The sequence below is a fragment of the Aythya fuligula genome, chromosome 8 (genome assembly GCF_009819795.1).
Source record: "Aythya fuligula isolate bAytFul2 chromosome 8, bAytFul2.pri, whole genome shotgun sequence".
NCBI lineage: Eukaryota > Metazoa > Chordata > Aves > Anseriformes > Anatidae > Aythya > Aythya fuligula.
In genome coordinates, this window is record NC_045566.1 from 1,978,579 (window position 1) to 2,002,308 (window position 23,730).

The window sequence follows — 23,730 nt, forward strand, 5'->3', positions numbered from 1 at the left end:
CTTCTCTGCACCCGCTCAAGCACCTCGATGTCCTTCTTGTAGCGAGGGGCCCAAAACTGAACACAGTACTCGAGGTGCGGCCTCACCAGAGCTGAGTACAGGGGGACGATCACCTCCCTAGCCCTGCTGGTCACACTGTTCCTGATACAAGCCAGGATGCCGTTGGCCTTCTTGGCCACCTGAGCACACTGCTGGCTCATATTCAGCCGACTATCCACCATCACTCCCAGGTCCTTCTCTGCCTGGCAGCTCTCCAACCATTCCTCTCCCAGCCTGTAGCTCTGCTTGGGGTTATTGCGCCCCAGGTGCAGGACCCGGCACTTGGCCTTGTTGAACTTCATGCAGTTGACCTCAGCCCATCGGTGCAGCCTATCCAGATCCTCCTGCAGAGCTTTCCTACCCTCGAGCAGATCGACACACGCACCTAACTTGGTGTCATCTGCGAACTTACTGAGGGTGCACTCGATGCCCTCATCCAGATCATTGATGAAGATATTAAAGAGGACCGGCCCCAGCACCGAGCCCTGGGGGACGCCACTAGTGACTGGCCTCCAACTGGACTTGGCTCCATTCACCACGACTCTTTGGGCCCGGCTATCCAGCCAGTTTCTAACCCAACGAAGCGTGCGCCAGTCCAAGCCAAGAGCAGCCAGTTTCTTGAGGAGAATGCTGTGGGAAACGGTGTCAAAAGCCTTGCTGAAGTGAAGGATATGATCTAGATGATTCAGCTGTGCAGGAACAGAATTAATGAAATGTGTTCTGAGGGAGATCACTGGCCTTGTTTAGCAGTGCTGGATTTATGTCACATTAATATGTGATGGTCAAAAAGCACAGTGTTTAAGAGAATGTGCTAATTTCTCTAGAAACAAGAGCTCTCTTTCAAGGCTACCCATACATCTGTCCTGCTCGGTCTTACCGCATCTAATGGTTGGCTGTGGGTGACCCCCCTACAAGGTGGGGCAAGGACAACAAAATGAGAGTGCTCAGACAAATCAATCACCCAACCTGTTTCTGGTTAAAGAAATTGCTATCTCAGAATGGTTTCTTAGATGGTGCGTCTGAGAAAGTCCTCACAGAAAGAGCACTGGGTATTTTTAGCCCTTCCCTGTTAAACATAAGGTTTAAGTAAGTGGAAGTCAGAGATGGAATCCACATCCAGGACCTATTAGCACTTTACGACATAATTCTTTCTAAATCGCCACTTGTTTGCCTTGTTTTCCATCTTGTTAATACAACCCATAAATCCGTGTTTAAGTGTTTTTGATGTGTGGCTCGCCCTTGGCTCAGCTGCCTTCTCGTGATTCCCAGAGCTGACAAGAGCTCGGTCCCGTCGGGGCGGAGAAGCAGGAGCTGGCTGCAATCACTGGCTCTGGGGGGAACGTTCACTCCCTTACTGCAGAGAAACGGGAAATGCCAGCGGCAATTAAAGGCAGAGTCGCTTTGGGTTGGTTTTGTGTTTGTTTTTTAGGGAGCCCTAGCTACGGGCACATGTGGAGCAGGGCCTGCACGCAGGGCAGGCTCAGAGGAGGGGTCCGGGAGCCCCCTGAGCAGCCCCAGGAGGCAGGACGAGGGCTGAAGCCAGGACTGCTGCCAGCAGGGGCTGAGACAGAGCCTGGGACCTTCCGAGCCTTCTTTGTAGGGCTGGGTCCTGTGGGAAAAGAGACGCGAGAGCAGACAACGGCCCTGTCCTGAGCAAGGAGAGGAGCAGACACCTGCACCGTGGCTCAGGCATCTAGAGGGGGCTGAGTTATCTGACCTCTAGCCGAGGCTATTTGCTGAATCCCAATTAACTTTACACATCGTTCACTTACAAGACTCTACCCGAAAGGCTGCGTGTTTTGAAATGATTGTTTCTAATGAATATCTGTCTAGCTATTAAAGAACCTTGTAAACTAATGTGTTCTGCTGTAGATTTCAATTAAACAGCAAAATATTTATTTTTTCTTTATTTTTTTGTAAGAATGCAGGCTTTCTTGAAGGAGTGGATAGAAGAGAGAGCACGCTCTGGCCTGCCTGAGGTATGTTATTTTGTATAATTTGATTCAAAAGGTAAAATTCACTTTATGCATGCATGAGCAGTATTATGTATTTTTAGTATTTGTAAATGGAGCTAAGAGCAGAGGTCTCTTCCAAAATTTATTACATGGGAGATTGTTTTATTATCTTGTCCTTGTCCTAAAAACATCCTCACCCCTCGTTGCAACCGTCAGCAGTTATACTGTTAGAAAAAACAGCACAAAGACAGACTGGCCAGGCAGGGGGACACTAGAGCAAAGCTGTTAAAACAAGGACAAGCTGTGAAGTGCTCTCCTGCAGTGAAGGGTCCTCTGTGAAATGCAGGGACGTGGATTTGTGTGACCACCGTCACCCACATCCCCTGTGGCAGAAGGAACAGACACCAAAGAAGAGGGACAATCCATTGCACAGTGACTCACGAGCACGCTCACAGCCTGCCCTCAGCCCTTAGGGGCTGCAGCATCCAACAGGATTTGGCCGCTTGTATCTTCCCTTCCCTGCCCCACTGACCCCAGCACCAAATTCCCACCAGCTTCAAAAAGGAGAACTTGATCAGGAGCCAGTAAGTCGCAGTTATTGCGGCTTTTGTTTTTATGTCGTGTAAAGGCCTTTTTTTTTTTTTTTTTTTTGATGGAAGACTGGTAACAAAGAGCCTATTACATGGTGAAATACCAGTCTCAGGCAGGAATTAAATGAGTAACAACATCACAAGCCCAGCTTTAACAGTCAAAACAAGAAATAAGCAAATCATATAAATGTCATGACCAACCCTCTTATTTCAAGCACATGCTTTGCAGAGCATAATAAATACCATTTAACTTCTTTCCAAATCCTCAAGCAAACAAAAACATCCAAGCATGGTGTCATTTATTCATGTTGGCCGAGGAAGTAAGTTTGCCAGTACAGTCGAAAGAGCAGCTCCAAGCAAGTGATAAAAAGCAAAATTCACAGCCGTGGATGGCCGCAGCCATATCCAGCTTGTTAAGAATCCAGCTTTTTAAGAACTCCATAGAAGTGAGAAGTTAAGTTTGTAAGCATGATTTTTTTAAATTTATTTATTAATTTTATAACCCAGGAAAACATGCAATTAAAAATACAGTGTAACACCTTCCAGTTCAGCTGTTGTAACAACAGCCAACAAAGACACTGACAGGGTTTCAGACCTCTGCCAGGACAGCTGCGCCCATCATTCTGTGATTTCATTGAAAATCCTAATTTTAATAATGGGCAGCAATGCTGTAAGCATGCTTCATAGGAAGAAGCCTTTCCTATATCCTATATGCAAAGATTCTAAAGTGAGCTTGTGAGATTGTATAATGTGCAATTATGTACAATTACGTTAATTAAACATAAATTACTACAATAAACAAAGCTGTAGCTTTAGTCTCACTGGGAAAATAAACCTCCTCCTATCATCTAAGACTTTTTTTTTTTTTTTAGGGGTGGAGGAAGGGGGGGTATGTATTTATAAACCCCATCTTCTCTCCCTGCTTCAGACAGGGGCAAAAGGCCCCCAGGTGCTGCGGGCCAGCAGGAAGCCGTCTGCACACACAGACAAGGACTGAGCACCCTCACGGGAGAGGAGACAGGGAGCAATCAAACAGTTCATTTACAACGAGCCAGCAGAAAGCAGCAGTATCCAGAATGTTTGTTAAAATCTTGAACTAGTGTACAGGGAACATTAATTCCAGAATAGAAAGCAAAATACCTCCAGCCAAAGTCCTACCTACAGGGCATGAACTGCTGTAAGCAATTTGTGAATGTAACTCCCAAAAAGAGAGGCATGGCTAAAAACACCCTTAACATTAGAAAACAAAAAAAAAAAAAAGAGAAATACAGCACCAGGCGACAGAAGAAAAATGTTTCTGAGTGGCCAGTTGATCTTTAAAATTCAATCCCAACTCAGCAGTCAATGCTCCCCTCCATATTTTATCAAGAGACACTTCCCTGTGCAGCCCTCCAGTATGTACTGGTCATGTATTTGCAGAGGCCACTTAAATCAATTAGTCATTAGTACCTGGTGTGCATCCAGCTTAATGAAATAGTCTTTTCATCCATTATCATAGCTCAGACACAATCCCCGCAGAGTAAATGATGCAGTATCTGAAAAGTCACACTGTGTTATCAATTAAAATCAGAGTTACAGAGATCATTGTAGAGCTTTACATAATTTTCAGTTTAACAGTAACAGCCTCTGCACAGCTTCCCAGGACAAGTTTGTTTGGTTAATGTCTGGGTATTGATGAGCTTAGATTCATTTTATGACTGCTTAATTTTTTAGAAAGTTATCCAAGGTCATAACCAAGGAGGAAAGTGACAAGCTTAGAGGACTGAATTGACTGTAAAACCAGTTCAAGACTCAAGCATATTTGTTTTTTTCTCCCCAGCTAAACAAGTTGACAGGAAAGGGCTCTGTCTGAGCAGCTACAAAAACAAGGGTGGGAGGAGTAGGAAAAATAAGTCATATCCTATATTATCATAGTACTGCCAAATCCAAAATTAGGTGGAATAAAGGAGTTCAGGAACCAAGTCTCCCATTCAAAATCTAGAGCCTGAAGTCACTCTCTAAGCAGAGTATGAGTTGGGTGAGGCAGCACAGAATGGCAATCCCAAATATTTGTTCTGCAAAACAGGGCAATGATTTTGAATCGGCTGATACTGACCTCTTCCAAAGCATACTCACCTCTTCCAAAGCTTAGATGCTCAAATCAAAGCAATGAAAATATCAGAATTTAGATCCCAGACACTGCAGCCACCTTTTCCTCATGGCAGGTGTTTCACAGCCAGGGTTAAACCAACTGAGCAGGCTTCATTTTCACAAGCAGTGGTGGGATCAAGATCACCTACTCGGTACTGCCACTAACTGAGCTACAGGAGTAATAGGAAGGAAATTTGGGAAGGGAAGAGAGCTTTGATGCCCTGTTAATGATCAGGGGGACAGGTACCAAAACACCTGCAGGTAGCTCTGAGACACATCCTATGCAGCTCCAGAAAGGGTGTGAAAAAGATGTGGGAGAACCCCTGGCAAGATACATATAGTCCCCAGGGATCACAGTGTCTGAAAACCCCCTCCAAGACCCTTTTTTACCCATTAAGAAACATCATCACCAGTACAACAGGCATTTGAACAACTCATTAACTTCCCTGCCGTGGCCATGTCTGACAGCTACAGTACCTTTAGGAAAGCACTGGATATGTTGCTCCTCTTATCTTTCCTCTTACACAGGAGTCTTCTGTCAGCTCTTGAAATATAATAAAGACAAAGACTTAAACACCAGGTATGTTTACTCAGTTTTATTAGACAAAACAAAAAGAAAAGTAGGATGTGTCTTAATACTTCATCTCGAGAACCTGGCGATCACAGAAAAATAAGAATAGTGTTTACAAAAGTTACAAAAGCTGCACTGCAATCTGAATTACAGGAAATGTGATTAATTGACAAGGAAGCTTTATAAAAATGCAATAACAGATTTTCAGCTGTTTATGAAATAACGATCTTTCCATGTATAAGCATTCACAAAATCAGCACAGTATTGTAATTAAGGCACTTTGGATACATAACATTCACTTCCACGTATGAAAACAACTTCAGAGAAACCACAGGAAATTGCTACTGGTAGATAGTGACAGTGTGCCCAGTACTGGCCATCAGAGCACCAGGTTTGTGTCAATGAGTGAAGCTAGCATTGAGAATTTTTCTACCCTGACACTTAAACATTGAAAACTCATCCAAGGAAATTTACTTCTAAAGAGCTCAAAAATTCCATGGTTTAAACATGGTTAAAATTAATTTTAAAAGTTAGACAATTTAAAACAGAAGCCCATGGTGAAATCTGCATGAAGTTCACATTAAGTATTAGTGCACGTAGCTGCATCACAAGAGAAGCGTTCGCTTTCTTCATTCAATATCTACCTGCCATTTCATGAGGTACCCACCAACCACAGTAATATCCAAAGTAAATACAGTACAATAGCATAATTTGTCAAAGAAGCAACCTCTCCTTAACGATGTACTACTACTTCTAGTCCTCCTTTTCACTTCAGATTGTCACGTGCTCACTGCCTGTATCTGCCACACACACGCGCTATTTACTAACAGATCCTACAGTAACTGTTCTCTAATTTAAAGAAAAATTAATGTCAGCTTGTTTTTACTCCACTGTCTCAAAAGCAAAATTTCAGTGGTAACTGAATAGTTCTGTAGACTTCTATCGCAGCCGTCGGTCCATAATGAAAATACTCAAGAACCTGCTGCAAGCCCAGGTATTTTAACAGGAGTTCAATGGAATGATTGCAATGACTTCAGGTTTGTGTAGAATCAGGCACTTCATTTGTATATTACTGTTGTTGTATCACTTCACCGACTTCAATGAAAAATGCTGTGATACAGGGGAAAAAAGTGATTTCTTCAAAAATGAAAGCAGGATCTCTATGTAGAAACTGTGCTTGCTCTAAACAACTCAGCTCATAACTAGAACAGTTTCCCCAAAAGTACTTTACAATCAGTAGGACACAGCAGATTTCACTTGAAGTCAGGAAGAAGAAACTGGTGGACAACTTGTTTACACCCAGCATCTTTACAGGCATGTTCCTGCTTCATCTGTGAGGAAGCATTAACATTCAGAAAAAAAACTTGTCTTCTTCTGTTAACTCTTCTTTTACACGAATGACAGCGTAAGGCACATTTCAGTATAAACTAGAGCTACTCAGCATTCCTCACCACTGAAGTGTTCACTTTATACACACCTGAAGTTTGTGTTTAAAGCATGTAATTAACAGCTTTCTATCTAATCAAATAGAAGAATTATTTACCTTCCTGAAGGACGACACTCCACATTCCTACTGAAGTGACACTATGTTACTTGGTCCCCAGAATGACTTTTATACCATTTTTTTTTTCCTAGGGCCCTGAGCATGAACAAAAGACCAAGTATCAGAGTGCTCATGTAACATTCGTTAATTTGTTAAGCTTTGCTCTGTGCAGCAATCCACAGGACTCTGTTTTGCAGTACACCAGTAATGAGGGAGTTTGGAGAGTATCCTAAGTAGTTCCATACAATTTAGTAGGCAGAAACCATTGCATCAGTGAAGCCGCCACATCCCGTAGAGTTGATTCTGTTACCTCTTTGCACAAGGTCCCTTACAGTTAATGCTGGGTGACAGCAGTCAGCTGTGAGCTAGCATGAATTATAAAATACTCACTTGCAATCTGCTAATCTAAAAGAACTCAACAGTAAAACATACCCCACGTGGGAATTCAGTTTCTTACTTCACAGAACAGGAATCTCCTTATCTCCATTTTCCTATGGAATAATAAGCTAATGTGTCTACGTGTCTCTTCTTTTATCCCTTTGTAGGCTACTGAAAAGTCTTCTAGAGTTAGGGTTGTATCAGAATGCATCTGTATTCAAAGGATTCAGCAAGACAAAATAGTAACAAACTCACTTATAAATGTAAACGTTTAGTAAGATAATGCCATCAGAAAAATATAGTTTTAATATAATGAGCTTTTCTTACAGACAAGAAAAACTGTTTGAGTAAGTATGTTTTAAAAGCAATGAGAACTGAGGAGGGAAGTCCTACCCAGCAGAACACTCATTCTTTGCGATTTAGGCATTTTACACATAGGAATAGAGTTGTATGCTGTGATTGTAAGTGTCCTGAGAGTAGTTTCTTCCTCCGTGAACCTTCCAGAGAAGTAATGTCAGCTCTGAGCATTAAAATACATTAGATTATTCCCAAAATACATCTACAGTCATTAAGTTGAAGAGGGACAAATCAAGAGGATCTTTAGAGGGGAAACAAAGTAGTTTCTAAATGAACAACATAAAAGGAAGGGAGGATTTTTAACCAGTTGTTTTGTTTTTTTGGTTAGGCAATAAAAGAGCTTGCATAACTTATGTTTGTTATTTTTTTGTTATCAGGAAAATCAACTAGAATTACAATTGCTCAAATGGAAAGCAAGTACTCATTTATCCATAATCAAAGTAGAGAGGCAATCAAGTTGAACAACAGTAAGTAGGATAATCTTTCTATTGACCTATTTGGATTACATGGTTAAAAAAACAAAACACAGCCATGCTGACCAACGTCTCATACACCGATACTACTCTGATTAGAGCAGAAATTAATGCATATAAACTGAAAAAGAGAGTAAAACAGTTTACATTTTGCAAACTTCTTTGTAGATAAATTTGCAAGGGTGATCCCAATTTTTACTGGACATGTTAAGAGCTGTCACAAAGGCCCTTCCCCCTTGGCTGACATTTTAAAAAGCACGTTATGATCTGGTAGTGGAAAGCTACATTACATGCATATGCACACACGTACGCCTCGGCGTGCACACATACATATGTTGCAATACAGACACAGATACACACGGCGATGTATGCTGCAAAACGTTACCAGCGTCAGGGTGAGGTCCTACCACTGCTCCCAGCTAAAGTCATCTCCTCTACCAAACACAAGAAAAAAGCCTAAGATAGTAAGGAAAATGACTGCATTGCCAGCCAGCACCAGGCCACAGGCTCCCCATTTGATCTGAAATGCAAGGAAATGAAACAATCAAAGCAGTTCTTATAAGACAGGTACAGGGCAGTTAATTATATGCATTAGACAAACTAAACGAAATACTACAGAAAGGTGCTAAAAGCATGAAGAGAAAAAACAAACTATAAATAATTCAATTTATACTACTATTTACTTAATTAGCAACTACTTGTTATTAATGCAAGACTTCAACAGACAGACTAATGGTGCTACATTCTCGACCAAAATCATTACCTTGCCATACAAGTCACTAAAACATACCTAAGTTGCAGAAAAACCCAGTTAGATTAGTGTTCTCTTTTAAATATTAGGTATGAAAATAAAAGATAGACTTTCAAATAAATGCCAGGAACAAGCACAGAAAACAGCACAGGGCCCTAAAAGTAACAGGGCCTTACAGCTTTCTGTAACTATCTGCCCAGCTAAATTTACCCTAATAAAGGACGTTTACTCTTGAAAGACACAGCTATGAATTAGAGTTCCCCCTCGTGGTCACTTCTGGTTCTGCCTGTTGCCAGGTCCACAACGGAACAAAAACATAACGTTGGGACATTGTGCGTTAAAATAAATTATAGCTAAGCAGACAGAGCTTTAGGCAAAACTGAAAGACTGAAGGGAAAACAAAACAAAACAAAACACAAACACAGGAATCTCATTAGGCAGTTTGGGAGACAGGACAAGAGAGTTCTTTGCCTTGGAAATAACCGTGACAAAAATCTCAACACTGAAGAGCAGTTCGTAAAGCAAAGAAAGTAAGTTAGCAGAATTTCCTCAGACTTTGAGAGGACAAAGCATGAGCTTGAGAAATGCTCTGAAAACCAGGAGGGCAGTTCTGGCAGTCTGGCCTTTTATCTTTTAACTGATAACGTGCTCCAGTCACCAAGTTTTCAGCATCCTAGGTGGACAAAGCAGACATTCTGAGATAAAAATAAGAAAGGTGGCGTAAGAAGCACTGGAAAAGCTGATGACAGAGAGAGGCATGAGATGAAGGAGGGGGCAATATCTTGTAGCGGACCACAGCAAAGCTAGAAGAAAACATCTAAAAGCTTTTTAGTCACGTAAGTCATTTTGTTCAGGCCACAAAGCTGCACAGGCACAGAGTTTCAGCAGCGAGAGTTTTCATCAAAATCTAGAAGCAGCACAGTCAAGAAATTACCGAAAGGATTCACCAACAAAAGTGGCTCACCGGGCTTAGAAAGAAACAAGGGCACGCTTAAAGGTTATACTCAGTGACTGGTTTCTTATAACCAGCCGAACTCACCGCCTCGACCCGTGCCAGGATTATGGGGAACCCGAAGGCGGAGACCACGATGCCGGTGGTGAAGAAATACGCCAGCTCCCTGCAGGCGCTGCTGGCTGCGTCGCTGTCGTCACTCACCCTTTTTGCGATGAAGTGGGGAATGGGGCAGATGAAGTAGAATATTAAGACAAACATCGGCCAGTACACGCTGGGGAGAGGAAGAAAAAGAGATATATTGTCGGTTTAGTGCGTGTTTTAATGGGAAGTGTGTTGTGTTTAGGAAAAGCGATCGCAGTAGCTGCTGCCTTACTTTGTGGTTGGAAAAATGGGCTTATAATCAGAGATTTAAGCAGAAGGTTTTGTCAGCAGGGCCCCCCCCACCCCTCTGCCTGGCAGGCTCAGCCTCCCACAGCCTCACGCAGGGCAGGAGCCGCCCCGACACGCCCCAAAATTGGGTTATTGGGGGCTGCAGCCCCTCGGGACACAACCGCAGCGCCTGAGGAGGCGCAGGACAGGAGGCAGCAGCAGCAGCTTGCCCGAATCTGAGCGATTTCAACCCAAAACCATGGCAGCCACGAAACCGCACCCTACACGCACCGCGGGGCCGCGAGAAGCCCGGAGGGGAGCGTTTAAATAAAAATAATAATAACGATAATAATAATAATAACGATAATAAATAATAATAATAATAATTAATAACGGGGCAGCGGCTCACCCGTAGTACTCCAGGGCGCAGCCCAGCATGAGGAAGGTCAGCCCGATGGCTCCGCTGAACGACAGCCCCACGAGAGCTGCAAGGGCACAAGGCGGCGGGGGGTTACCGTTGGGAACCGTTGGGGACCGACCGTTAACGGCCGTTACCGGGAGCAGGGGAAGGGGGGGGGGGGACGGGGGGGGACCCGGTACCTTTGATGCCCGCCATGTTCCCGGCCGGCGCCCAGCTCCGCGGCCCCGCTGAGGTGGCGGCCGCCGCTTCCGCCTGCCGGTAGCGGGGCCCCGCCCGCGCCCAGCGCGTCAGAGGCCGCCCTTAAAGGGCCCGGCGGCGGCTGGGAGGGGAGCGCGGCTGCGGAAAGGGGCTGCGGGCCCTTTAAGGGGCGGGAGGCGGGAAGGGGCTGCCCGTCGCCATGGTAACGGGGCGGGGGGGGCCGGCCCCTGGCAGGCGCTGAGGCGGCTGAGGGGACAGCGCCCCGTGGGCACGGCTTCACGCAGCACCCTCCCCAAAAAACCCTTTTCTCGCCCCAAAAAGCCCCTCCCCGGCAGCACCCACCCGTGTCGGGAGCCCGCCAGTTCCGCCACGTCGCTTTTAGGGCAGGTCTTCAAGCACTGAGGATTTTGGCACCCCCTCATGCAAAGGGGAAGCTTTAGCACAAAAGCCGCCTTTTTGAAGTAACAATTTTTGCAAAGCTCTTAGAACCCACCTCCCAAGGGAGATTTTCTTTAAATAGCCCCCATCTCAGGCTACCACCTCTTCTCATTCCATATCGGGTCTGATACAGACAAGTGATTTCCAAAAAAATAAAACCCAGGGAATTTAATACAAATTTACATCTTGGTACAGCTACTGCTAATGTAAAGATCTGGGACCTACAATATACTTGTTTTTTTGTTTTTTTTTTTTTGCTTATCCTGCACTTACAGAGAAGGTACCTGTTGAAAGCAAGCAGGCAGAATTCCCCCACCTCAACCCCCCAGCACAAACCATACCACAATGTTAATTTGAGCTTTTAATGTATATACAAATGTTTTAGACCAGTCACAATTTCATTGAGTATATACTGTATTTACAAAAATTACAATAATTTAGTCAAACGGTAAACCTGAACATTGATAACCTCTGTCACTACCAGATATGACAAGAATTTTTTTTTTTTAGTTAATTATCTTGATATACATACGTCCTAATACTTTCATGCATCCATAAAAACATTAGGGATGAAGTAATCAAAGTTTAAGTGGGGTAAGGTTTCTTTTGGTAGATAAAGTTTAATGATGGATTTGGATTTTGTGAAGATGAGTATCCAGAGTTGTTTGCCATGACAAACTTGATACAAAGCTAATGTAGTTCTCATTATTAAAAAAAGTACATTATAGTAATGAGATCCTTTTTATTATATAGGCATAGGTCACAATATCTACAAATGTGAATGAGAAACAAACCAACGAATCACAGGAACATAATTCACATTCCAGATATCTCTTTAAATAAGACAAGCACATACTGGATCAAAACATTAATAAATAACATCCAGTTTGTTACTATTATCTTAAGGTCCTTTATATAAAAGGAGACCTATGTGTTGGTTTCACATTTTCAGTTAATGGTAGTAAATAATGGACCGATACAACAAAAGGATGACTTTTATACAGAAAGCAATGTACTTTGACACACTGTCTTTGCAGTAAAAGGTTTGCCACTTGAAAATTTAAGTGCAACAACAAGTGGATTGTCTTTAAAAACCACCAGCTTTAAAGACTCACATCAGATGGCAACCTGATCCTCAAGCAGTAAATACAAATGATTTCCTGCCTATCTTCTCCATGTACCTGCCTTCTCAAAGCGCAAATACAGATACAATTTGTTGGTAACTGAACTGCTAGCTTTAGTGATTCTAGAAAAGGAGAAAGTCAGATTTGGGGTGAGGAGCATAATTTGGTTTTTAACTAGGAAAGATGCTTCAGCAAAGATACTTCATTGTGATATTATTGCTTTGGTCCAAAACAAACTTCTAAGATAATCAATTTGCAGTGTATTTACCTCAAAAATCAGACCTGGCTCACAGATGTCTACATGACAGCTTGTACGCCGTGGTCTGAAAGTGAAATTGCAATGGGTTGCATTCTGCCAAGAGCCTTTGCCACATGTTCTGGAGCTGATAAAGGCATAGAGGTGATGCAGGTGGGCTGGAAAAAGTCTTCTGAATGCTCAGGAGGGGAAGTGTTACCTATAGTCTAGGAAGTTGCTAAAACTTTTCAGCAGAGTTTTAGCTTGTCGATATTTATTTTGTTTGATGCTTTCAACCTACTGATGAGAACTTCACGGGAAGTACAGTGCTCATTCTTCCCTTTTTACAGCTGTGGAACCACCCTTCCCCCCAGTTCATGATTCCCCCAGAACTGCTGTTTAACAAGCCAACAAGGTGCAGTTTAACATCAATTACTTGTTGTTTGCTTTAAAGACACTTGCTCTGTGATGCTGAGGAATTTGTTCCATACATTTCACTGCTGGACTGTGAGGTGAAGTACAGTATTAATGCGTAAAGCAGCAGTAAGCTGCCACACTGATCAACCCAGGCTTTGGCTTTGTCTCTACTCAGACATACTATACTACATGAGCAATTAAGCAGCAAATGGTGACTGTTAGAAATGTGCCTAAATCACATCCGAGCACTTAAATTTGATAAAGGTTGATCCAAACCTAGGAAGAAAGTACATCAAAGTCTGGGCTTCACCACCAGTTAGAGAACTCAAGTGAAGTGTTGCCATATCACATTTTGCGCACACACACAAAAAAAAAAAGTAGGAAATTCACCAGATACACTGTGTCAGAGACAGAACAATTCCACCTTTTCCCAGAATGTGTTCTCTCTCACCCCACTAGAATCCAAAGGGGAAAAAAATGTTACGAGTAACTGTAGCCTCTTGGCTCCCATATGGCAAGCCAGGTGGCTAGAGTTCCTTTGAGCTCAGGATTCTTGAAACAAGTATAAGGAAACCTTTCTCTTGTTCTTCATGATAAGTATTAGGCTCTTAGTTTTCTGAAACTTCTGAATTTCCAGCCAGAGTTTGGTTGATCTGTGACATTTGTGACAAGAGACTATACAAGCACTAGCACAGGTTTGTAGTGGAGACTGAGAAAGTATCTAATACAAGGGTTTTTGTCCTTGGTTTTCAAATTCTGACCAGGCATCATTTAGCTCCATAAATATCATCTTTGCATATTGTTCATATGGCTGCCCGGTGGCCTAGAACAGAAACAGAAACAGAGATATCACATTTACCAAGTGCAACTACCAGAAGCAGACCTCTGTGCAGTTAGATTCTCAAGCCGTTATCGTTCAGTTTCCATAAATCGTTTTCATTTTTTTTCTTTGACTACAGTTGAGGGCTGCTTACCTTGTTTGTAGGTTAAAAGTTTCTTAGCTCTTCAGCTCTTTTGCTCCTCAGAGCTGATAGCCCCTCAGAAGCAATGCAGTCTCAAGAGGGGCAAAAAGCTTTAATCTAAGCTTTGCAAGAGGCACCTTACCTGCACTGAAGGGGGAGAGCTACCACTAACACACAGTTCCTTGATAAAAGCAGCATCCCTGCAATCCTCTCTGCAGCCTGCATCTTCTCAAGCCTTGCCACCCACTGCCCTGAAAACCTCAGAGCCTCCATTTCCTTCAAGGTGGAAGCCTCATCACCAGACGGTTTCCCAGATTGTGTCATTGCATGCAGGCTGCTAAGCATAAGCAGCAAGACCAGAAGCCACAAGTCTGATAATCAGAACCTGATTCTTCTGTTTTAGAAGTTCAGCTGTAGGACCCACCCCTGCCTTCACCACATCCCCATCTCCTCTAGCAGGCACAATATTCTGGGCTGTCATTCACCAGAAACACAGCTTAGAGTCAAAGCGAAGGTGAGAATCTCTTGCTCAGAGTGGCTTGTAGCAAGCACAGACCTGGGACCAGACACAGTTTCAGTTCTCACCTTTAAATCTTGAAAAAATCTTGAACTAGAAAGTTACTACAAACTTGTTTGTACCAATTAATTATTCAACCGCATTTAACACTTTATAATTAATCTTACTTTTTGAGGACAGTGACGATTTCTGAACAGTGTGAACTAGGAAAATCTCACCTTGTCGGGATGAACGACAAGCACTGCCCGCCGGTAGACCTTCTTCACTTGCTCTGGCGTTACAAGATCTGCCATACTGACAGGCTTCCACTTGGTTTCCCCTGCCCACAAGACAGTGTGCATAGTGGACAGCAGCGCTCGTATATTTCTCTCCTTCCCTTCAATCCATTCCAGGACCTGAAGAGATGAACGTGAATCTTAATTTATGCCTTACATCACATATTCTGGTAGGAAAAGGTTTCTCCATTTGAAAAGCAATGACTCCAAGGAGCATCTCGTATTTTTTCCCCAAGTTTTAGAAGGCCTTTGGGAGATATTTGTTGAAGATATCTGTCAGTTTTGTAATTTTTATGTCACCAGTTGAAGGTTAAGAAACACCCAGAGCAACACCCCTGTCAAAATTACTGAGCTGGTCCATTGCAAAGAACACTTCTGAACAGAATTAGATGGAACAGTCAAAAGATAAATTAAATGTTTAACTGCGTGGCTCTTCGGCAAGCTTAATTGCATACTTAAAAATAAGCTTGACTGGAACTCTGCTGTGGATACACATCTTCAGAAGACTTTACTATTTAGACATGCATAAAAGAATCATGCTGAAAATTGGCTTCATTGCAAATCCTTTTAAACTCTGTGTCAGAAGCCTCAAATTGTCTCCGTGTGCCTGATTTTTTTTTTAATCTGTAATCCAGCAGTTAAATAAAACACTTCCCTAGATGATGCAGTCCCTCTTAGTGGTTGCCATTTTAGCCCACACTTGCAGAAAGGGAGGAGGACAGGGATGCAAACACCAAAACCAAAGTGTAAATAGACTCCGAGGCTTAAGAAGTGATTCAACAAAATAAAATGCATCAGAGCAAAGTGAATGGTATTGGGAATGGAGAATCACGCTTCAGTAATTCTGCAGCTTGCTGAGGGGAAAATGTCGCACACATTAAGTGGTACCACACGAATAGCTGAAGTTGTACAGCTCAGGAATTGAGAGAAGCGTGCCCGCCCAGCTGATGGCATGACTGCTGCCCAGCTCAATTACAAGCAGCATGGTTGCTGGCACGCACTTTCCAAATGTTAAACTTTCCAAAAAGTTAAAGAAAAAGTATTAATAACCACTCATTCTGCTCTTCTGGTTTTTAGAAGTTTGCTTGGCTTTTGCTTTGGGCTTTCACTCTCAGTTCTGTATCTTTCTGTAATTATAATTTGTGGCTTTACATTCCCAATGCAGAGTGGGACAGAATTGATTTCCTTCCCTTCATAATAGACCTGTAGTTTGGCAATTTATTCTGGTGAGATGAGGGAATTCCAAAGTAGACAAGATTAATGAGACTGAGGTTTAGTTCCATCAGCTGTGCCTGCTAGTCAGAGCTGCAGTAATGTGGCAGACCAGCAGCCATGAACTGAGCAAGCCACTGTTGCTTGCCACAGTCTCGTTTAGGACAGAAATGAATCCTTGGAGTTTTAATTGCATTCCAAAGGATATTCACCTCTCCAGGAAAGGTGTGAAAATGTGTTATATGAACAAACAGCAGGAAGCTCTCACTTTCTGCCCCAAGGCAGTCTCATTCTGAGGTGAGGTCCCTCATTTGGCCAAAAGCTGGGTTTGGCAGAAGGACAGGCAGAGACCTTAGCTTCTTACAAATGAGCCAGATGAAAGAGCAGTGATTTCAGGAGAGAGGGCGTTACTTTTAGAAAAACTCACTCCTTTCTCTAAGTGGTATCTCTCCTTCTGATGCAATAGTGGACATTCTTTAAGATATTCTCCACTACCTGCAGTATCCGACCGTTTTCTGATCACATTGCTGTCTGGGGTGCGGATGGGGAGCACAGCAGTTCATGACACTGCCAAGTTCAGACACCTACCTTATGACAAACAAGGATGAGAGGTACCGTGTGTGTTTGCAATCCAGCAATGCCATGGAGGATGTGCACTAGTTTAAGTGCTAAAACAGGAGCACAGCTTCTGGCCCTAGATGATCTTCCCATTTGCTCAGCTGCCCCTCTAACGCAGTAAAGCCAGTGACTGACTGCCCCCCTCCACCTTTCAGGAGCGGTGTTTAAGCAGCCTCCAGCATGAGGAGAGTGAAAGACAGATTGAATGACTAACCACATAAATAGGAACGTTGCTTACTTTCAGTTTTTCAGGGTCCATTTCCTTAGCCATTTCTTCCTTTCTCATCTCAGCTATTGTTTTGGGCCCCTTCTTGTCCTTGTGAGCATTAAAACCTTGGCCAGATAATAGATCTTCGAAATCTGCAGACACTTTTGGTTTTGAATCTTGAAAAGCAAGAAGTTGTTCTCACAATGCAGGTTTATTTAACACAGATTTTCCACCCCAGTCACCCTCCCCACGCTCTACCAGTCTCAGAGTGCTGATGAATATATGTAGGTTCTCACAAAAGAGGTATAAGCTAATGCTACTTTAGAATTATCATCATCACCCATTTTAATCCAGGATTTTCTAAGTATTAGCATGCTTTAGAGTCTAGGACAGGACAAGTAGTGTTGAACTTCATAAATCAAATGATCAGCTTGCCAGACTCTAGCCTGTTTTGGTGTTTGAGCATTAATGCAAATGTTTGAGCAGCATTGCAAAGAGCCAACCTTTTGGACACTGAACTCTGAAATGCTTACCAGCGTTAGCTGGTCCTTTTCCACGCTCGCTTTGTGCTCCCGGCATTGCTGAGAAACTCACGTTGTAATTGGGCTTGTTCTGGGGAGAGGCATGAGGCATGCTTGGCTGGGCTTTGGGCTGTGCCTGCTGCCAGCCGTAGCCAGCTCCTTGCTGCCAACTGCTGCCGCCCATGGGCTGGGGAGAGGGTTTCTGCGGCGAGGGGGGGAATCCTCCTCCCATGCCTGTCGGCGTGGTTGGTTTACTGGCAAACGAAGGCCCACCTGCACGGTACGGGGAAAAGAAGTGACGGCGTGCGTTAGAAAACAGGGCAATGACTCACTTTCCGAAAAGGGAACCTAAACAAAATCCCCCAGGCGGCTGGCTTCCACTTTCAGCTCTGCCACAACCGTACTTTCGCAACATCATGCAAAGCCCTGCAACTTTCCTGCCACCGCTCTGCAAACTGCTTAAAAGACAGCACCCGCCTTTGGAGCTCGCAGTGAAATCAGAGCAGCAGCTTACTGGGGAAAAGCAGGGACAGTGACACCCAGCTAGCTGGGAACCACAGCTGCTGTGTTATAGAGGCACTGCCTGGTTGACACGCTGAAATACTATCTCCTCACGCTGTGCTGCTGTGGTATTATCCCACAGAGGTGTTTCTTTCAGCACCTTGTTACTTTAGGGGCTGGTTCTCTGATTTAGTTTGTGCTGGGTGATATTTAGTGTTGACGTTTTATTATTTGAGACTAATCTCCACACTTAACTTTGAGCTCTGGAACATGCCATGGAAAGTGGGTCAAGTGCTTTTGACTTAGTTATGAACAACAAAAATGTGGTTAAATATCCTGTGCAAGCCAAGTCATTTGTTTTTGAACCCCATAGCTTTGCTACAGAATACATGCTTTAAAAGCACCTCAACCGCTCTGACATGAGTCTTGGCATTCTTTTTATTTTGCTCCTGCAGAGCAGCTAGTGATCCAGCAGAGGGAACTGGGAAACCTAATTCCAGAACCATGCTGGTACTGACGCAAAGGCGAAAACAAACATCAGATAAAACCACAATGGCTTGCAAAGAGCTGAGGGCAGTGACAAAGGGGAGAAAAATCTATTTACCAGAGTCAGGGAGACTGACATGCTGGATTTTAAGGAAAACTTAAATCATTTGTCAAAATTGACTTTTTAAACGTTGGGGCTGATGGTTTGCTGATAGTTTTGTGAGATAAAACAAGGAGGAAATGCTTGTCTCAGAGTCAAGTAAACAGTTCTTTGTGGCCAGGTGCAAATGAAAATGGATTTGGACTCCACTTTCCGATAATGCTGCAAATTGGAGGCAGACTAGTGAGGTTCCACAGGTTTCTTCAGAAAAGGAGGAAAGTGAGTCAAGGCTAGAAGGACAAAATATTTCCTCAAGGACCCCAGGAGCTTTGAAGAGCCAGCACCTGTTCCCAGGCACTGCTCCAAGGTCTGCAGCAACAGTTCTGCAGTTGGAGTTAAACCCATCAGTATCAAGAGTTTTTGTCTAAGGATGCTGCTGAGACTGAGGCTTTGCTTTGCAAACCACGTAGCCTACAGGCTCCCAACAGGTTGTTAGCACTTTTTTTTTTTTTTTGATGGAACATCAGTAAAAGCACAGGCTTGCTAAAAACTTACAGAGAATTATGCAGGAGGGAATGCCTCAAAGTGGCACTGGCATGCAGCTAGGCTGAGAAAACCCACAAAATTCTTTGTCATATATCAGGTTGTTCATTTTATTTCTCTAAGACAGAGGAAGCTGGTAACGTTTTGTGTAAGGGATGCAAACCTGCTAAACTCGCTCCAAGAGTCCCCAGGTCAGCAAATGGATCCAGTGTTTGGGGTTTAGGCTGATGAGTAGGAGTGCTATGGAGGGATCCTGTAGGACTGGTGGCAGCTGACCTGCTTCCCATACCTAGGCCGCCTTAAAGAAAGGAAAGGGGAGAAAAAAAAAAAAAAAAAACAAAACACATCAGTTTTTATCCTTATTTTAGCTGAGTGCAGCTCTTAACCAGTGCTCAGTCACATAATGTTACAAGACTGCTGTTAAAATTAAGTGTATTGTTGTCAGGTTCCTGAGCACTCTCAATTCAGCGTTGGCCCAGACTGCTTGCACTCCCACTCACAATTAGGCTCAGCAACGAGAACATTCCCCAGACTGTCTGCAGTGACAGAGTAATTATGATAAATGGATATATTTTAAGAACTAAAAGCCTTCACGAAGCAAGTTTTGGTAGGACACACATACTCTCCCAGGAGTAAAAAAGAATCATGCTGTTATTTAGCAGCATCCAAGGAACGTACAGCATTTCCCAGGTCCTCCTGACTCCACATCTTAACAAAACAAAATTGCATACACCCCCACCTGTCCCACCTCAAGCCCTGGTCTTCTGAGGAAGGAAACACAGATTTTTGAAGAAGTTTAGCAATCTCTAGCCAGACACTCACATGGATGACTGGGAGACCAGAGCAATAGTACTTGCTGCAGTTCAGACAAGACTAAAATCCTGATCCAAGCTTTGCTGTATTAATCAATGTATTAATCAATGTGTTAAGCAGCAGAAAGTGGCAACTCATTGTCTGCAATCACCCTCTCTAAGGGTTTCTTAAGTGTCCTTGTGTTCTTACGACACATACCTGGTTTGCTGGGCCAGTCCCAACCACCTGAAACATCTGGTTGTATGGAAACCGTTGGTGTGCTAGAAGCTAAGCAGAATGAGTACGTATAAACACCTCAGAGCAATACAGCAAAAACAACATAATCCAGCACCTAGGAAGGGCAGGGAGCAAGGAGCAAGAGAGACAGTACAGGGCTGTGTCCATTTGCTAATTGGAGTGAACTTCTGCCCCACAAAGAACATTGAATATTTACAATTTGTTTCTGATCTCATACTATACAGAGGTGAGCGGGGAAGGACATAGATTTACAGTCTTCATTTCATGGCAACTTTAGCCAGAGGCTTTGTATGTAAGTTTGTATAACCTTATCACCAGAATAACATAGGTTTTTGCCTTTCTGAACACATCACAACCCAAGCAAATATCCTATATGCAAAGGGCAAGGATGGAGATCACAAATACAGCAGAGCAGCACCCACACAGATGTAAGCCATAAAGAAAGCAGTCTTTTCTTCAACGTTGTATCAAAGTCTGTCCATCTATACAGTTCACCCTGCCAGCTTTTCATTATACATAGACGCTGGTGTTGTAATTTAACACCTCATCATGCTGGGATACCATTTAAATTCCTTTCATTAGTGCAGCCAGCTCCAAGTGTGACCTGAATGTCTTATTCACAGAGTTAATTTCCAGTACCCAAATTTGGCAAAGCAAGGATGTAAGCAGTGCCAGCAACACACTAGTTGCCCCTTTTGTCATTCTGACTTTCCAGGGAGGCTTTCTTACCCACGGGACATGTGTTAGATGGCCAGACACAAACAAATTAGTATCTGAATGTGTTTCAGTCAGGGAAGGTTGTAATATTAAGTTTTGGCATGGGGGGAGAAAGGGACAGCTAAGGGACATTATTTCAAATGAAGAAAGAGATTAAAAGAATCCAAAGGAAAAATAATATTTTCTTCAAACTAGAAATTAGAAAGTCAAATTTAACTGGGAATTTGGCCAGGATTAGTATCAGATCTACAGAAAGCAGATACCTTTAACTAAAGTCACCAAAGGACACGTGTTTTCTCTAGCAGGCTTAATATGCCATGCTCTATTTAGTTTAATTAATGGCAGTTTGTTCAAACGAGACCTCATAACCACAGGAATATGCAGGCAGACATTCTTCATGGTCTCTTTTCTCATGTATACAAATAGCTTAATTAATTAAGTATAGGACTTGAACAAAACAAGTCTCGTCCTACCACACTTCAAATATGAATATGCTGTAAGTCTGGAGACAAAAGGCCCTTTCCTGTTTCGTGGGGTTTGTGTGGTTTACAGTCATTTCATGGTAAGCATTGGTTTGTACTTAATGGCTCCATCACAATTTAAAAGCAGCATTTCACGTTTACTTAAACACACCAGAAGATCCTCACGTTCTTACCCATGTGAAAGGGATCGCTGTGCACAGTTGGTGAAGGACTTCTCGTTGCCTGAAGGAAAGGATCACCGGGGACATTTGCTGAACCAAGAAAGGAACCCAGGAGGTCTGGACCAGCTTGCTTAGGGCTACTTCCAAATGGATCAAAGGCAGTTGCTGTAAAACAAATGTGAGAAAACAAAATCACTAACCATGTACAAGGACTACTGCACTACCTCTGGAAGGTGCCAAAGACGTCAGCCACAGCATCGCTCATGCCAGTGCCTCCTTAACAAAATGAAAAAAAATTACTGTTTCCGTACAAGAAAGTTGGCAGGCATTGCAAATACTTTTAAGTTATTAGTTGCTGAGAAAAAGTAAAGTAAGCATACTGTGCTCTTTGAATTATGCATGCGTTGACAACGTGTCAGCTCTCAAGCTGTAAGATAAAGGATTAGGGAAACCAAACCCAGGGGGGCTGTGCAGTTAAGCACGGTGCAGAGACCTGCTGTTGGAGCGGGCCAGTTGCTCTCATTTTGTCTTTGGCAAAACTGACCACCTATTTCAGAGACCCCCAGTGAATCTGAGCAACTTGGACTGGACTCCATACACTATTTGATTACACATGGTTTTCACTTGCCCTCCTCTGCTCACTTAACCCTCCATAAGATCCATCTTCCTAGCATCTATTCAACCATTCCCTCCACCAGTCTGATTTCAATCTTTGGAGCAACAAAAATAATAAAATAATTTTTAAAATATTCTCATATTGCCTATCTTGTCTGCAGGATGACCAGAAACAGCAGAAGTGTGTAGCCACATTTCGTAGTCCAAGACAAGCCTCATTGCTCCAGACCCACTGAAGTTAAAATAAATAAATAACTCCAAAGCACTGCAGGTCTAACCAAAACCCAAGAGGCTAGTTTTTTTGCTTGTTTTTAGTGAATGTATATTCTCCTCATGTGTTACTGGACACAGTAAGAGCAAAACTGATGACCTCCAGTGGCTGTAGTGTAAGAAGCCAGCCAAACATATAGCTGAGCTCCACCAGGGACTTTAAGAAACCAGCCAGGCGATCTGCTTAGTGTTCATGGCTGTGATGATGCACTGAATCAGAGTAGAGGAGCTGGGAGGCCTCTTGGGATCCCTCCTGGCTCTTAGTTTCATGAAATGAGTGTACCCAAGGAGGAACAAACAGCCTGGAGCAGATCACCCAGGTGGCATTCTCAAGCACGTGCCCCATGTCACACGCAGGGCACAGCCAGCATTACCTTCTCCTGCCCTCGGGGACGGGGACGGAGATGCCGAAGCTGCAGAACGCCGAGGAGTTGACTGCACTGATCCAGGTCCCCCCACGTGAAAGACCTCCTCAGCAGCGGGCTGTCCACTTTGACTCTGGGAACCTGACCCGCCAACCCCAAACAAATCATTCAGCAAGTCTGAGTTAGAGGGGGCAGCAGCGGGCTGCGAGGGAAAACTCTTGCTCATGGGGCTACCATCCAGCCCCAGCAAGTCAACGTCTTCAGGCGGGGGTGGTGCCGGAGGCTCTTGCTGCTTTTTGCTGTGTTTTGGTGTCCCGTGAGGCTTGTCACCACTGGCATTACTGTGCTGACTGGAAAGGGACAAGAGTTCGTCATCTGACTGTTCGCTTTCCTCATGCACCAACGCTGCTCGATCCTCTGAGGTGGGGTGAGAGCTACTTTTGTCAGATTTCTGATCTAAATGACGATTAAAAATAAAATTAGGTAGCTGTTAGTTTTTTCATCACAAAGCTCCCATAAAAATCAGCTTACACGTAGAACAAAAAGCTACTGAGAACGAAGCCTAACAAAACGCTGCCATGGTAAAGATTAAATTAAAGTCTTTGCTGGCCTGCATTGTAAGCAGTCAGTTTTATTGATCAGGAAACACAGAGGGAGGTTAATTGGCTCTCCTGAAGTCTGAAGAGCAGGCACAGAGGAAAACTGAGCAAGTTTCTGGGTCAGGACCAAGCGTCCATGGTGATCTCCAGCCATGCTTCAAAATGCAGGCAAAACAAGGCTCATTAAAAAGGAGCAGTGACAAAACCCACCTTCCTAGCTTTGTCTCCTAGGCCAGGTTCCTACCGAACATATCCCTGGGGCCACGGGAGGAACGCTGCGTTTGGCACCACCCTGAGGGTTTTGAGGCATTCAGCGCTATTGAATGGCCTCTCTGACAGGCACCCTCTCAGCGCTGCGTTCTCGTAGCACCGCATATATTAAGTACAACATGAGCAAAAAGCAGCTGAGTTTTTTGTTTTAGCATCAAGGATGCCTAGGGCAAAGGTTGATGGTAGAACTATGTCAATAGGCTGTCACACACAGCACGAGCAGACAATGTTTGAAGGGGACATTGTAGGAAATTAATTTGCACTCAATTGCAACATACGGGTGTGACCAGCAATACACTGATCTAATGTGAAAG

At 43.6% G+C, this 23,730-nt stretch overlaps 2 protein-coding genes across 3 annotated transcripts in view; both read right to left on the reverse strand.

Annotated features, from left to right (window-relative positions):
- Window positions 1-5,295: 5,295 nt before the first annotated feature.
- LEPROT lies at window positions 5,296-10,772 on the reverse strand. The gene is made up of 4 exons (XM_032192142.1): window positions 10,712-10,772; window positions 10,521-10,596; window positions 9,827-10,013; window positions 5,296-8,556 (listed from the first exon to the last, which is right to left on the reverse strand). Exons 1-4 carry the CDS (start codon window positions 10,725-10,727, stop codon window positions 8,440-8,442), a joined length of 396 nt encoding a protein of 131 aa, XP_032048033.1. The 5' UTR covers window positions 10,728-10,772; the 3' UTR covers window positions 5,296-8,439.
- Window positions 10,773-11,516: 744 nt separating this feature from the next.
- DNAJC6 (DnaJ heat shock protein family (Hsp40) member C6) overlaps window positions 11,517-23,730 on the reverse strand; it is a 43,574-nt gene continuing 31,360 nt past the window's right edge. For both annotated transcript variants that reach the window (XM_032191952.1, XM_032191951.1), the window contains exons 12-19: window positions 22,557-23,003; window positions 21,310-21,462; window positions 19,899-19,967; window positions 19,051-19,185; window positions 17,270-17,530; window positions 16,767-16,912; window positions 14,642-14,818; window positions 11,517-13,767 (exon numbers count right to left, since the gene is read on the reverse strand). In XM_032191952.1, the coding sequence (XP_032047843.1) occupies window positions 13,666-13,767; window positions 14,642-14,818; window positions 16,767-16,912; window positions 17,270-17,530; window positions 19,051-19,185; window positions 19,899-19,967; window positions 21,310-21,462; window positions 22,557-23,003 (1,490 nt within the window). In that variant the 3' untranslated portion in view covers window positions 11,517-13,665. The remainder of the gene's footprint in view (window positions 13,768-14,641; window positions 14,819-16,766; window positions 16,913-17,269; window positions 17,531-19,050; window positions 19,186-19,898; window positions 19,968-21,309; window positions 21,463-22,556; window positions 23,004-23,730) is intronic.

Excerpts from the sequence above, each read along its gene's own strand:
- LEPROT (XM_032192142.1), bottom strand. Across the intron at positions 10,014-10,520 it reads TGCGCCCTGGAGTACTACGG|CGTGTACTGGCCGATGTTTG; the intron begins GTGAGCCGCTGC and ends TCCTCTCCCCAG. Across the intron at positions 8,557-9,826 it reads TCCTGGCACGGGTCGAGGCG|ATCAAATGGGGAGCCTGTGG; the intron begins GTGAGTTCGGCT and ends CTTGCATTTCAG.